General features: G+C 39.7%; 1 protein-coding gene across 1 annotated transcript; it reads left to right on the forward strand.

The window, feature by feature from the left end:
* Nucleotides 1-10,743: 10,743 nt before the first annotated feature.
* On the forward strand, nt 10,744-12,293 carry LOC130999094 (uncharacterized). The gene is made up of 2 exons (XM_057924578.1): nt 10,744-10,809; nt 11,439-12,293. Exons 1-2 carry the CDS (start codon nt 10,767-10,769, stop codon nt 12,128-12,130), a joined length of 735 nt encoding a protein of 244 aa, XP_057780561.1. The 5' UTR covers nt 10,744-10,766; the 3' UTR covers nt 12,131-12,293.
* Nucleotides 12,294-16,012: the final 3,719 nt, after the last annotated feature.

Below are 16,012 nucleotides of genomic sequence, written 5' to 3' on the forward strand. Positions count from 1 at the left end.
CCCCCATGGGCTAGTCCAGAGGAGGTCGAGCGGTCCTACCGCACTTATGCCCCATGTCACGGGGATAACCTCGGACAGTTCCTCGCAGGTTTTTACAGACACTGGGTCGAGGCAAGTGCACACGGAGTGTCAGGGTATGACGGCATCCTGAGGTTGATCTTACTGTTACCTTCTGAGTGGCAGGGATGGGCTAGGCAGATCTCTGCCCACTACATCTTTCGCCGGGAGGATTACCACGACCTCGTGGGAGACTTCCCTAGTTTCATTGCGGAGCTCCAGGCCTGTTTCACCTTGTGGGGCAGCGCCCCTCTAGGGCCCTACATCCTCCCAGGAGACTACGTACAAGTGGGGACGCCTTTGCCCGCTGAGGCACCTGCTGCTGCTCCCGAGCCCCAGATGGCCTTGCCACAAGACCCTCCACCATCTGCCCCAGTTCTACGGCGCCGTGGTAGGCACGACGACGAGGCAGGCCCTTCTCGTCCACGGGCTCGCAGGGATTTCCCGTCGCCTCCCGACTCAGCTCTCTGGGCAACTACTCCTCCACCACCACCGATACCCACGGTAGACGCAAGGCTCGCGGCTGCCATGGCCGACGCTGACAGGGTCATGGCCAACATGAGGGAGTTCCTAGATAGGGGCAAGGCCCCTATGTAGGAGGATGATGGTACAGCGCCATATGGTGCGATGAGGAGGATTACTCGTCCCGAGCCGTTGCCACCTCCAGCCCTGACCGAGCCTCGTGCCACGGCCAGGATCCGCACCAGGGATGATCCGATCTGTGAGATTGCGGACGACATCTTCCGCACAGCCCAAATCATACGGGAGACGGGTGAAGGTCAGGGGGAGACCCCGTCGCCCAGCGAGGAGGAGGAGGAGGATCCGGAGGAGGACCCCCTGGCGTCACCGAGGAGCAGCCGTACCGCGACTCAGGGTTCGCGGATTGGATAGTTTTTAGCTTTTGGATGTATTCCGGAAACGATGATTCGTTCCGATGTTTTTGTGACCCTATGACTATATTTTATTTTGATGTCGTTAGCTAACGATAGTACGGAAACGTTTTGATTAATGATGTAAAAGTCCTCGATGAGGCAAATTTTTCCACGATATGTATATATGACCCTAGCATGGGCTTCCTGCAACAATCTCGCGTATGTTTTACGTTTCTCTACGGGTTTTATTCTTCACAAGTTAGTTAAGAATGTAGTAACTTTGAATAATGTGACTTGTGTATGCAACGGTTCCTGTTAATATCTTAGTTTTGGAGTTATGATAAGTTAATTTTGACAAGCAGTTCTTTATTAATTGCCTTAGAGACTCCCGTAGAATGTGCTAAATAGGTGTTTTGTAATTTGCAGAATGCCGCCTAAACGAGGTCGCCCCGCTAGGAGAAACGTTAACAACGATGGGAATCGCGATGAAATACCAGAAGGACCGCGAAACGATAGGGAACCTACCCCACCCCCTCCACCCCCTGCTAGAAGAACTGAAGAACTTTTTCTTCGACAGAATCCGCCCACGTTCACTGGGACAGGCAACCCAGCCGAGGCCGAAGCCTGGATACGCGCTTTGGAGCGTATTTTCACCTTTCTACACTGCACTGAAGAGGAGCGACTCTCGTGCGTGTCTTTCCAACTAGCCGGATCGGCTGACTTTTGGTGGGAAGCCCGCCGAAAGACTCTGACTCCCGAGCAATGGGCAGCTTATACTTGGGAAGACTTTAAGACTGGATTATACGATAAGTATATTCCCAAGAGTTACAGGAAGAAGAAGGAGGCTGAGTTCTATAGCCTGAAACAAGGAAAGAAGACAGTGACAGAATATGACAGTGAGTTCTGCGATCTATCACGTTATGCTCCACAGCAGGTGGATACTGATGAGAAAATAGCGGAGAAATTTTGTGCCGGTCTGAGGCACGAGATTCGGATGACTCTAGCTAGTCATGGTGGACTCTCATACACTGAGTCTTTGAACAAGGCACTGGACATCGAAGCTGCGATGCCAGTGGAATGGTTGGCTCCGTCACAGACCTCAGCGCCAGTCAACCCACCTGCACGCCTTCAGAACTTTAAAGGGAAGCGCAACTGGAACGACCAGGGAGGGAGTGAAAACTAGACTAACAAGAGGCCATGGCAAGGAAGTGCGCCGTTTGGACAATTTCAGCCACAAGGACAAGGGAAGCAACAGGGTCCTGCCCCGGCCGGGGGCAACCAAAGACAGAATGAAGTTCCCCTTTGTCCAAAATGCAACAAACCACATTGTGGTGTCTGTAGGGCTGGAACTGACAGTTGCTACACGTGTGGCCAGAAGGGCCACTACTCCTCTCAGTGCCCCAACAAACAGCAGGGCGCGGCAATTAGGGCCACTTATGCCCAGCCCCTGCGAGCAGTTCAAGGGCAACATCAGCCCCGCCAACAACAGCCACACCAGCAGCAACACCAACACCAGCACCAACAGCGCCAACAACAACAGAAACAGCCGCAACAACTGCCGCAGCAGGCAAGAGCCTTTGCTATCACCCAAAATCAGCCCGAGAAAAACCAGGGAAACCTGGCAGGTATGGGCAAGCTTAAGGGTTTTTCCATTATGATTCTGTTCGATACTGGTGCCTCGCATTCTTTTATTTCTGCCCCTTGCGTAGATACCTTAGAAATCGAATCAGAACGAGCTAAGTGTGCCTTAAGAATCACTACACCCTCAGGAGGAAGATCTACCACCACTCATGTTTGCTCGAACGTAGAATTTGAAATGGGAGAACTTAAGATGGTAGCGAACAATCTTAATATTCTGCTCATGTGGGACGTAGATATGATCTTAGGAATGGACTGGTTAGCCAAAAATTACGCCACCATCCTTTGTAATGAACGAAAGATTTCTCTTCGACCACCTGGAAAAGAACCGACAGAATTTCACGGCATCGGTATGAAGAAAAGAGTACCAGTGATATCCGCACTGCAAGCCAGAAAAGAGATGATGAAGGAAGGAAGCACAGCTTATCTCGTCTACCTAAACGGGGAAGCTAGTGATGACAAGAGGGTGGAAGATGTGGCAATAGTACGAGATTTTCCAGAAGTTTTTTCCTGAAATATTGCCAGGACTACCTCCAGACAGGCAACTAGATTTCACCATTGATCTAGAACCTGGATCTGCCCCAGTATCCAAGGCACCATACAGGATGGCCCCAAAGGAACTCCAAGAATTGAAGGTGCAACTACAAGAACTCTTGGACTTGGGTTTCATCAGGCCCAGTGTCTCGCCTTGGGGAGCGCCTGTACTCTTTGTCAAAAAGAAAGATGGAACCGTAAGGATGTGCATTGATTATAGAGAGTTGAACAAACTGACGCTTAAAAACAAATACCCTCTCCCAAGGATAGATGATTTGTTTGATCAACTCAAGGGAGCCAGTGTATTCTCAAAAATAGATTTAAGGTCTGGGTACCACCAGCTGAAGATCAGACCAGAGGATATACCCAAGATCGCTTTCCGCACAAGATATGGTCACTATGAATTCGTTGTCATGCCATTTGGTCTAACCAATGCACCGGCAGTATTCATGGACCTCATGAATCGAGTTTTCCATCCATACTTAGACAAATTTGTCTTAGTATTTATAGATGATATCCTCATCTATTCTAAGAATGACCAAGAGCATGAAAAGTATTTGAGAATCATCCTGGAGACATTAAAGACGGAGAAGTTGTTCGCCAAATTCAGCAAGTGCGAATTTTGGCTGAAAGAAGTAATGTTCCTAGGACACATCGTGTCAGCAGATGGAATTAAGGTAGACCCCGCCAAGGTGCAAGCAGTGCACGAGTGGAAATCACCAACCACACCTAATGAAATCCGGAGTTTCTTAGGTTTGGCGGGATACTACCGGAGATTCATCGAAGGATTCTCTAAGATAGCAAGGCCAATGACGCAATTACTTCGCAAAGGAATTAAGTATAAATGGACCGAAGAGTGTGAAGCCAGCTTCCAAGAGCTGAAGAGGAAATTGACAACTGCACCAGTGCTAGCAGTTCCAGCAGCCGATAAAGAATACGTGATCTTCACAGACGCGTCCAAAAATGGGCTAGGTTGTGTGTTGATGCAGGAAGGGAAGGTCATCGCCTACGCCTCGCGACTACTAAGGCCACATGAGTTGAACTACCCCACTCATGATCTGGAACTGGCAGCAATTGTGCATGCTCTGAAAATTTGGAGGCACCATCTATACGGAGTTAGATGTAAAATCTTCACTGATCACAAAAGCCTTAAGTACTTTTTCGAGCAGAAAGACCTGAACATGAGACAGAGGAGATGGCTCGAGCTCGTGAAGGATTACGATTGCGGTATCAATTACCACCCAGGGAAAGCTAATGTAGTAGCTGATGCTTTAAGTCGTAAAACTCAATCCGAGTTAGGACTTCTTCTCACTCAAGAGGACACACTTGTAAGGGATTTTGACAGATTGAAGATAGAAGTGGTTCAGCCACCGGCAACAACAAGAGCAATTATTGCAACTCTGGTAGCCGCCCCAGACCTCAGAGAAAGGATCATCAGTGCCCAGAGAGAGGACGAGGGCTTGGAAAAAGTTCGTCTCAAGATCCGAACAGGCACGCCCGGAGGCTACCAAGAGGCAACGGATAACGCCGTTCTTTTTGAAGAAAGATTGTGTGTTCCCCACAACGAAGAACTCAGAAACGAGATCATGAGTGAAGCTCATGACACGCCCTATACCGCTCATCCCGGGAGTACCAAAATGTACCAAGATCTGAAACAGAAGTTTTGGTGGGACGGGATGAAACGAGATATAGCCTCGTTTGTAGAGCGCTGCCTTGCATGCCAGCAAGTGAAAGCTTTACATCAACGACCATATGAGAAATTGCAGCCTTTGGAAATCCTAGAATGGAAGTGGGAGCACATAGCGATGGATTTCGTGACGGGTTTACCCAAGACAAATAGGGGCAACACAGCTATTTGGGTAATAGTAGACCGTCTCACGAAGTGCGCTCATTTTATACCGATTCCAATTACCCATGGATCGGAGAAGCTAGCCCAACTGTACATCCGTGAGATTGTATGGCTACACGGAATACCAATATCCATTACTTCGGATAGAGATTCAAAATTTACTTCTAGATTTTGGATCAGCTTGCAGAAATAGTTGGGAACAAGATTAAACTTTAGCACCGCTTTCCATCCACAAACTGATGGACAATCGGAAAGGACAATTCAGACCCTTGAAGATATGTTGAGGACAGTGGTGCTAGACCGAGGAGGAAGTTGGGAATCAGTGCTGCCACTGATCGAATTTGCCTACAACAACAGTTACCAGGCGACCATTGATATGGCACCTTACGAGGCGCTTCATGGAAGGAAGTGTAGATCACCACTTTACTGGGATGAAGTGGGTGAAAGAAAAATCCTTGGGCCAGATGCAGTAAGCGAGATGATCGAGACCATCCGCCAGATTAGAGCAAGAATTAAAGAGGCCCAGGACAGACAGAAGTCTTATGCTGATACCCGACGAACCGAACTACAATTTCAGATTGGATACAAGATTTTCCTTAAAGTATCACCCTCGAAAGGGATCGTTAGATTCGGTGTTAAGGGTAAGTTGAGACCCCGTTTTGTAGGACCTTATGAAATCCTCGAAAGGATAGGTCCCGTAGCATATCGGTTGGCGCTGCCACCTAGCTTTGGAAACGTCCACAATGTGTTCCACGTGTCACAGTTGAGATGGTACGTGTTTGACCCCAAACACGTGATCCACCAAGAGGAAATGATTCTTAACCCAGACTTGACGTACGAGGAAAGACCTGAAGCCATTTTGGACCGAAAGGTGCAAGAGTTGAGGAATAAATCGATCACGTCAGTCAAAATATTATGGAAACATCATGGACCTGAAGAAGCGACGTGGGAACTTAAGGACCAGATGAAAGAAAAATACCCAGAACTTTTCACATAGGTATGCAAATTTCGGGACGAAATTTTTGTTAAGAGGGGTAGTATGTAACAACCCACTCTTTTATCAGTATTTAATTCCAGTATTGCGTGTTTATTTATCTATTTGCCAGTAAATGAAGCACCTTATGTTTTCAGCTATGTTTCTGAATTACGTATTTTGGAGACAGAGTCACTACACTAGCAGTATGCATTTCTATTTATCTTCGCGTGTTTAAGACCGCGACGAGAATCTTTGAGTCGATGAATTATTATTACTCAGTTATAACCAACTTAGCGAAGTTGTGTTATTTATTAATCATGATGGAGATTATTTCATGTTGTTACTTAAGTCGTGAATTAATTCCGACTTTGAAGCTAAGTAAATCTACGGATTTAATTTAAGTATTAGAATGACGAACGAATTAAATCTACGGATTTAATTTAGCATTTATCGATTTTAGCAAACACGAAACCAGTATTTCTAATACAGAGAAACCAACACTGAAGGGTTTTACTTAGATCTTTTTCTTTTAGATCACATCACCACCCACGCCACCCTATCCTGCCACCTGCCAACGCCATAATTAAGGAAAAGAATGAAAAAGGGAGAAAAGAAAAGGTGAAAAAGGTGCTGCAGCAACAGCTCTTCCCTATGGCTGGGCAGCCGAAAGGCCTCCCATCAAGCTGCAGCAACAGCTCTTCCCATTGGCTGGGCAGCCGAAAGGCCTCCCATCGAGCTGCAGCAACAGCTCTTCCCATTGGCTGGGCAGCCGAAAGGCCTCCCATCACCTCACCTGCTGCACCCCATCCCACGCCATGCAGTGCTACAACCAATGCCCTCCTTTTAGCACTCAAGTGCACATCAACCGAGCTCCAAGTATAAATTCACTCTTCAATCCTTGAGCCACCCCTTTCTCCTTTCAACACTTAGAATTTTCAGCAGCAACAGCAAGAAGTTTCATCTCTCTCGACGCCTTGCACGAAGGGGAGTAGAGCGAGATTCTTGCTGCCGACTTGAACAAGGTAAAAACTCGGCTTAATTTTCCTCCCCTCGCCATGTTTCTTTCAACCTGTTTTCGGCCTAAGAACAGCAGCCATTTCATTTTCAGTTTGCACCTCGACGCTCGAAAAAGCGAGAGAGAAATCATCGTTCTTTACCCGACCAAAGCACGCGATATATCAAGGTAACCTTCGACCTCTGTTGCTACTCCAATCGGCATGAATCACACTCGCAGAAATTATGTTTCATGGGCTGTAAACGAATGAACAAAAAGCATGTTAAGTCACGTTTTTGTGGAACCTACAACTTGAAACCTTGATGAACGACGAGAACTTTAGCTTTAAACGTAGACGAACGTGAATAATCACAGCATGCTCACATAGGTAGAGATTAAGGTCTGTATACGAGTGAGAATCGAGGCGAGATAAGGACGGAGAATTCTGGTTTTGGAAACTGGAGTCCCCTTCGCTCTTCCCAGAGCAGAGGAATGGCCAGAGCAGAGGAATGGCCAGAGGAATGACCAGAGCGGAGCGGAGAAAATGCCAGGCCAGAGGAATCACTTCGCCAGAGAAGTCGTTCTTCGCCAGAGGAATCGCTTCGCCAGAGGAATCACCTCGCCAGAGGAATCACCCCGCCAGAGGAATCACTTCGCCAGAGGAATCACCTCGCCAGACGAATCGCTTCGCCAAAGGAATCGCTTCGCCAAAGGAATCGCTTCGCCAGAGGAATCACCTCGCCAGAGGAATCACTTTGCCACAGAGCTAACTCAGCCAGAGCTGACTTAGAGGCCAGAGCTGACCTCCAGAGCAGAAAGCGAAGAAGCAGAGCAGACCGCGAGAGAGAGAGAGAGAGAGAAAGAGAGAAGAGAACATAGGGTGTTTAAATCTTTATTATTTCCTTTCCCTTGCTTACACGAAGGGAGATTATTATGTTTTACTGACAGTTTAGAACACCCTAATGAGAACGAATCAATGTAGTTAATTACTTGACTCATGGGACGGAACCTAGTTGGGTTAATTGTTTAATAAAAATGAATATGAGCCATGCATAATTACATTACTAATCCTCATTTATTTGAGAATTTCCTCGGACTAAGACCTTACGTTATTTCTTTTCCGAATCAAGGTTGAACGCAAGAGTTTAAGGCTTAGTCGTGAGTCTCCACTACCAGGTGGGCTTTCTTACGTATAAACTAAAACCATATTATAGAATTGTTACGACTTTATGCTTATGAATTTTGAATGATATTGTCAATGCCTAAATGCTTTATGTTTTGTTATTAATTGCCTATCTGATGTTAATCGAATTCGGATTCTGGATGGGACCGCAAATCCCTTCGAAATTAGTGTACACCCTTGTGATCGTGAGTCATCTAGCGGGTTGGCCGATCATAGTGTCCGCAGAGGGAGGCCTCCCTCTCGGCACGAGTTACTGATATGGTAATTAATGATATTAAAATGCCTGCGCGGGTTATTGATGAAAGAAATGATATTATTTTTGGTAAATACGAGTCTTTAAAGGAAAACCCTCGTATCTTACTACTGTAAAAGGCTTGACAATAAAATATTATGCATGTATGTAAATTTCGGCAAGTGTCCACTAAGTACTCTCGTACTTAGCCCTGCATGTATTTTTAAATGTGCAGGTTGAGCTGTGATCGGGGGTGTAGTGTACAAGCGGAGCTTTTGTCAATCTAGGACGAGAACCTCAGAGTGGAGTATATGTCTTCATACATATACTCGAATTGTTGTTTTTTCGCTGCAAACACTGATTTTTACTAAGATATTATGTCATTTGTCAAACAATATGTATTATTTAACAATGTACTCGAACTCCTTGAGTACCCTTTTTGGATAATATTATGTACGGTCCCCTTGTGGCCTTCGTTAATATCTAGTTATTTCGATTGTTTCCCTTATACAAAGTCGAGTCATCAAGAAGCTAAGCATGCCCCTTTCTAATCCCGCTCCTAAATCCCCTCCCCTAGTCGCGGTTTCCCCGAATTTGCCATCCTTAGCAAGCGCGGTCGTGACATTTTCTTTTTGTCCCTTTTTAAGTGTTATATTGTATTCCTAAAAAAAAAGTGTCATATTGTGAAATTTTGGAATAAAATTAAGCTAGACTTTCAATTCTACCCATATCTTAATAATATAACTAAATGAAATCTTGAAGTTGGAAAATATAATTAAGTGTATGCATGTAAAATTACTCTTCTTTGGTATGTGTAATTTTGTGTCATATGACACTTATTTAAAGATGAAGTGAGTATCTGTTTAAATACTCTCAATTTAATCTTTTGATACACTCACGTCTCAATATTGTGTGTATATATATATATATAGGGAATGATTTTAATGAGATCCCTCATATATAATGAGATCTTAAATTAATTTGTAGGTATTGATTTAATGTATTCTATGATTGATATGTAAGAAAAACATTAAGTACACGTCGAATTTGGACGAGGAAAACTCCAAAATCAGCCCATTTAATTTTAGCAAAACTAAACCTCGCTTTAGGTGGGCCAAGATATATATTAGGGGTGTCAAAACGGGATGCGGGTATCGGGTATACCCGACCCGGCCCCGATACCCGTGCGGGTATCGGGTACCCGATACCCGTTAGACACGGGAAGCGGGTCGGGATCGGGGTTCAGGATGACAAAATTTGCGGGTATCGGGTATACCCGTCGGGTATCGGGTATACCCGGATACCCGCATAAAAAATTAATTTAATTTTATATTTTATTTTTTTATTAATTTATAATAATAGTTTAATAGAATTTGAATTAAATCCCTAAATTCTAAAACTCTCCCTATTCTCTAACGTCAATTGCTGTGAACAACAGAATGTGAAGCTTTTTGTTTTAACATTTATTTAAGCTTTTTGTTGTAATATTTATTTATGAGACAGACTAATAATAATTTCCTTCAAAACATATTGAATCTTTTTGTTGTAACATTTATTTAAATTTATTATCAAATTGCTACTATACTCGTTGGGAACTTCAATAAATATAGTAATGAGATATCGTGACTACATCATTTTCATTAAGAAAATAATACATAACTATTTTTCTTCAAGTAGTCAAGAAAGAATATTATATACATAAGCTGTTAATTAACTTGATTTTTTTTTATATAATATACGTATGGGGTAAATTATAAAACTCACCCTTCGTGGTAATTAATTATCAATTTATACACAGTAATTAATTCGCAAAGTTCACTGGCGGGTATGCGGGTACCCTAATACCCGCGTCGGGTATTAGGGTACCCGACGACAATGTCGGGTCGGGTATCGGGTAGGAGAATTACACAAAAATCGGGGTCGGGTACCCGCAAATGTCGGGTAGGGTACCCGACCCGTCCCGTTTAGACACCCCTAATATATATATATATATATATATATATATATATATATATATATATAGAAACCAACCCTTATGTGTTAACTAGAAACCATTTTAGATCATTGATCTTCATTAATTGAACGGTACAGATTAAATAGTTAATGGCTTGTTTTTTTGTTTTTTAATTGCTAAAAATCGGCCAACAAATTAATCTTAATAAGGATTTGATTTTAGCAAATCAAATCTTTCAAATTTAGCCATGAGATTTTATATAATATGCGTAAATCATTTAATATTAAATACAAACTAATCATTTTGTAATCATATATATCTCGTCCATTATATACGAATTGAAAATGAATTTAGCATTTCATTTGTTGTTACAAATACTTCCCAAGTACAAATACATTCATTTGGTTTGCTAAGTTGATATATATATATATATATATATATATATATATATATATATTGAGGTATACTTCGACTCCGATGGGTCGTAAACGCCAGCGTAAATCCGGAAACATCAATAATGGTAAGCGTAATTCCATTTTTGATTGCAGAATGCAATATGTTTCATCTTGTTGGTGTTTTTACTTGTTTTTTTTTTCATTTTTTTTTTGTTATTGTTTTTTTGCTAATGATTGAAACGTTAATTGCTTTGTATTTTTTTTTTCTTATTTTCAATTTTCCATTTGTTATTGTTTTGCGTTGGATTTTTTGATAATGATTGAAACGTTAATTGCTTTGAAAGTAATAATATTTAGTGTTGCTTCTGTCCAGAAGCCTCGACACTTTGGAGAAATAAGTATAAATACTTTTAAACTAAGTGCTTAGTACTCGATTGTTTATTGCTAATTTTGTCATAATTCAGTGTTTAATACTTTCTACTTATCTAGCTGTTAATTATTAACATTTTTTAAAATTAAGTGCTTATTACTGGATTGTTTATTGTTAAGTACCTCATGATTCAATGCTAAATACTTTCTACTTCTCGAGCTTTTAATTAGTAACATTTTTTAAAACCAAGTGCTTATTATTCGATTGTTTATTGCTAATTACGTAATGATTAAGTGCTAAATCCTTTCTACTTCTATAGCTTTTAATTATTAACATATTATAATTATATAGTAATAGTCTAATGTTGTTTTTTCGTCATTGCAGCTGAGATTGGGGATAAGAGATCAAGACAAATTAGTGATGATGATGACTTTGTTAGTTATGACATGTTAGGCCAAGAACAAGCTGCAACAATGAGGTTGAATTTGGTGAAGGAGAAAAGAAGCAACGAAGCTAATGAAGAAGATAGCAACAATGAGGTTGAGTTTGGTGTGTTCCCTATGTTGGCCTGCAGAACAAACCCACAAGTTATGGTAAACACCATTGAGAAGATGAATAACATTCAAAAAAGGGAAATAATAGATATGGGGTTTGGCCACATGCTATCATTGAGAGTAAAAGAAGTTCCATCAATGCTTGGCTATTGGCTTATCGACAATTTTAATCCAATTACTTGTGAAATAAGTCTTCAGGATGGGAGAAAATTACACATCGAACATAATGATGTCTATCGTGTTTTTGGATTTCCAAAGGGGAAGCGTATTATAAAGAAGAAAAAGAAACAGGAACATCATGAGCTTTTGAACGAGTGGAAGAAGTTTTTCCCGGGCAAGGAGCATAAAATTCTACCTGTAGATGTGTCCAATGAAGCTCTTCGGCACATTGATGGTGGTATCTGGTTTCGACGCCAATTTATGATTTTATTGACGATCTGTCTCATAGAAAATGGGTCGAACGGCTATGTTACGCCTCAAATAATGCGATGTTTTGAAGATGTTTCTCAATTGGTTGAGTGAGATTGGTGTGAATTTGTATTTAGGTGTCTGGTAGATCACAAGATTCATTGGTCAAAGAATCAGAACAACCATTTTGTTGGTTCAAATTAATCTTTTTTTAACGGTATGTGTCAAATAATTGTTGTATCATGAATAAGAAAAATTATTTCGTGTGACATGAGTATTGCTTATTATTGGTCTGTTACTTGCTTTTTTCTTGTAATTTTCTTGCTTGTTTTAATAATTGGTCGTCTCCTTTAGTATGCTTATATATACGTGATGGTTTGATTTTTTGGAATTAGTTGCTTGCATTTTCATGCTTTTTTCCTAAATGCTAAATGCTTATTTTTTTAATATCTAATTGCTTTTCATATTAATTTGTATGTCAAATAATTGTTGTATCATGAATTAGAAAAAATTATTTCGTGTGACATGAGTATTGCTTATTATTGGTATGTTACTTGCTTTTTTCTTGTAATTTTATTGCTTGTTTTAATAATTGATCGTCTCCTTTCTTGGACTCATGATTTCTTGAAACGAAGATATATAAAATGTAAAATCAGTTGGCACTAGAAATGATATAGAGAGAGAGAGAGAGAGAGAGAAAGAAATAGATAAGTATTAAAATATTTTTACACAATTAATAGCATTTATGAAACTAATATTATGATCTAAATTATCCCAACAAATAAGGGACGGTTAATTGAATGATCCCACAAAATGAGCGTAGGAAACATTTAATTAGTTATTGAGTCTTAAACATTAATTATTATCAATTAATCTTGTCCATAAATCTTTTAAAATGAAGGGCTCATATTGGTTCCTAGTTAACACATAAGTTAATGTTTTCATTTGATCTCTCCTCTATATATATATATATATATATATATATATATATATATATATATATATATATATATATTGTTTTGTGTGTGTTTGGGTTTAGGTATAGCTGGTTAATGTACAAGGCCTGAGGTTCTGGGTTTGAATCCACGAATATAATATTTTTAAAATTTCTTTATCTACTTGTGTAATTTATAAAAAAAAAAAAAAAACTTAAAAATCGCACTATAAATTAGATGTTAATGGGACCAAATCTATTGAGTTCAAAATTTCCACAACCGAATCTAAATTGAAAACTGAACATTGTTAAAATTTAAAGACCGGACCAAACAATTTTTAATCTAATCAAGTGTTGAGGATTCGTTTGCTATGCAATAATAAGGTTGAGATAAATACCTATAACATTTTAATATATTGTTTATTTTATAAAAATGAAAAGCCATAAGTTAATGATTCTAGTGAAAGTGGTTCTGATCAACAAAGAAAATTCATATTAAGATAAATATATATAATCTGTAGATGGGAACACCTGTTTTTTTTTGCATGTACTGTCCGAAATCGAAAGAAAGGGACGAACTCTCGACGTGCCTTACGATGGTTTTTAAGATTATGTTTTTTGTGATATGAGAAGAAAATGGTTTGAATATTTGAACAGTGGAGGATAGATTTCAGATGTGTAATGATATGAAATTCAAAATACTCAATAAAAACTTGAAGATGGCAAACTTATATTAAAATGGTAGAAATTTGGCTGTTAACGATTGAATGTGTGTTACAAGGAAGATTCTACGCCTATTTATAGACTATTACAAGTTGGGGTATTTTAGTAACTTGAACGCTGGGTCCATGGAGGGCAGTTTCGCCATTTCGGATCTGTTTTTCTTGCAGCCGAGGGGCACTTTAGTCTTTTCTACCCCTTTCTCTTCCACGTGGGTCGGCCAAGAAATATCCCTCTGCCTCTCAACCTGCAGGTTTGTTGCAAGACCACGTGCAAGACGATTACAGGACCACTTCTAGGTGCACTCCTTCTCTCCAACTATAAATGTCTTTTCGTCTTCCTTTTCTTTAGATATGATGCCTTCAGGCTTCAGGTGTTTCCTTTATTCAACTCTGTCTGTTGTAGAGTTCTTCATGCGGTTGGTCTCCGAGTCCTCTAAATGAATGAACCTGCTCTATCGGATGCTCCTCGAGAAGACATATATGTGCTTAGTCCATTTTGTCCCCTGCAGGTTAAGCATAAGTACGTTCGGAGACCTAGTGAATCTTGGGTATTTGAGCTTAGTCCTTCGTTATTGAGTTGACCCAAATACCATCTTAATTATGTTCATTATCTACTATCCATATATTTGTGAATCTGCATCACATATGAGAGATGTGATAAAGTAACATTTTTTTATACATTTTACTAAACATGATATTAATTTATGACAAATTAATATATACCACAGTAAAAAAATATCACACATTATCTCATACCACGTAGCAAACGAGCCTTAAGCAAAGATAATCTGACGAGTCAATACTCATCAACAATTTAACGTAAATTCAAATACTATTAAATTAATGCTCATTATTTGATAATTAAGTGTAATTTAATTAATAACACGTTTTTCCTCCAATCAATAAATCAAGGTTCGAGTCACCACGACGAACACACAAGTTTTATGTTTTTATAATGACAAACCGAAATTACTAATACACGAACCTTACATTTTTATTTTTATTTCTTTTTTGTGCTTAGTGTCGTGTTTGTTCGAAATATATTGGGGGTCAAAAACTCGTGCATAGATTTTTTTTATTTTTTTTCTTAAGAAAAAAAGAAAAAGAAGTGGTGCATACATAGAATATGAAGACGGCTACTCAAATACATTGAACGGCAGATTCTAAAATTTGTCATTTTCTGCATGTGCAATTTCAGTTTGGACTTCAACAAAACAGTGACAAGTCATGATCCTAATTGGCCCAAATCACATAATTTATTAGTGGCCCTAAAAAAGGCCCAAATATTGCATTTTATGTGCTCATTAATACATTTGGCACATGAGAGGTATGTGCCAAATAAGATGTGTTTTTTGTATGTAATTTTCATATAGTAAGATAAATCTTGTCCGACTTAATATTAGGGAAAAATAGGCTTATTTGGTTGGTGGGGTGGTACTTTTCAAATGCACAAGCAAATTGAAATTAAGGTTAATTACATTACGTGACTTCTCTTTTTCTTTTTTTTGACAATGGCTTCTTTGTTTCGTTTAATTGTCATGATTCATGAAAATAAAACAAAAAATAACATTGACATAATATCGAAATGTGAGGGTGACATTAATTAGTTTTTGTCACTATGAAATGTAAAATGTAAAATTATTCTTTGAAGAATATGATTTATAAACATGATTTGGGTAATACATTGAAAAAATACCATTATTTTCTTTCTACATCATCCTTGACATTTACTTATTTCATTAGTTTTTATTCGGGGTAAGATTAATTATCTCTAATTACACGAAGCAATTCTGGGGTGGGTGCGTCGGTACATCAATACCAATTCGATCTCTCTTATTGAATTACTTATTCAATGAGCATTGTTAATATTATGTCTTGAAAATGACTTGAACCTCCACACTTTTTAGCACCAGATTTTGAGTCTTGCTTGTCTATCATAAATCACGTCAATCCATTGAAATATGGTATGCCACAAGTGAATATTTGCGACAAGAAATGAATCCTAATTTTAGAATGACCGACCCCTTTAATCCAGTTCATATAATGTCTTTTTCGGGAGCTAGAGGAAATGCATCTCAGGTACATCAATTAGTAGGTATGAGAGGATTAATGTCGGACCCTCAAGGACAAATGATTGATTTACCCATTCAAATATGAATTTTAAATTTTTGTCGATTAGTATATAAATTTCCATCTCTTTGGAATTTGGTCGAATTAAAATTTCAGCAATAATTTAATCTCATGTGAAGGCCAAAATTTTATTATGTGGCATTTTTTAGGCAATAGTTTTAACATTTTGTTTCGTATAACATAAAAACGACGTCATTTTGTTCCTCTAAA

The sequence above is a fragment of the Salvia miltiorrhiza genome, chromosome 8 (assembly GCF_028751815.1).
Source record: "Salvia miltiorrhiza cultivar Shanhuang (shh) chromosome 8, IMPLAD_Smil_shh, whole genome shotgun sequence".
In the NCBI taxonomy this organism is placed as follows: Eukaryota; Viridiplantae; Streptophyta; class Magnoliopsida; order Lamiales; family Lamiaceae; genus Salvia; species Salvia miltiorrhiza.

Bases quoted from the DNA above. Each gene is read 5' to 3' on its own strand.
- LOC130999094 (XM_057924578.1), top strand. From the start codon at position 10,767: ATGGGTCGTAAACGCCAGCGTAAATCCGGAAACATCAATAATG. The intron at 10,810-11,438 runs GTAAGCGTAATT...TCGTCATTGCAG, and splicing joins ATCCGGAAACATCAATAATG to CTGAGATTGGGGATAAGAGA.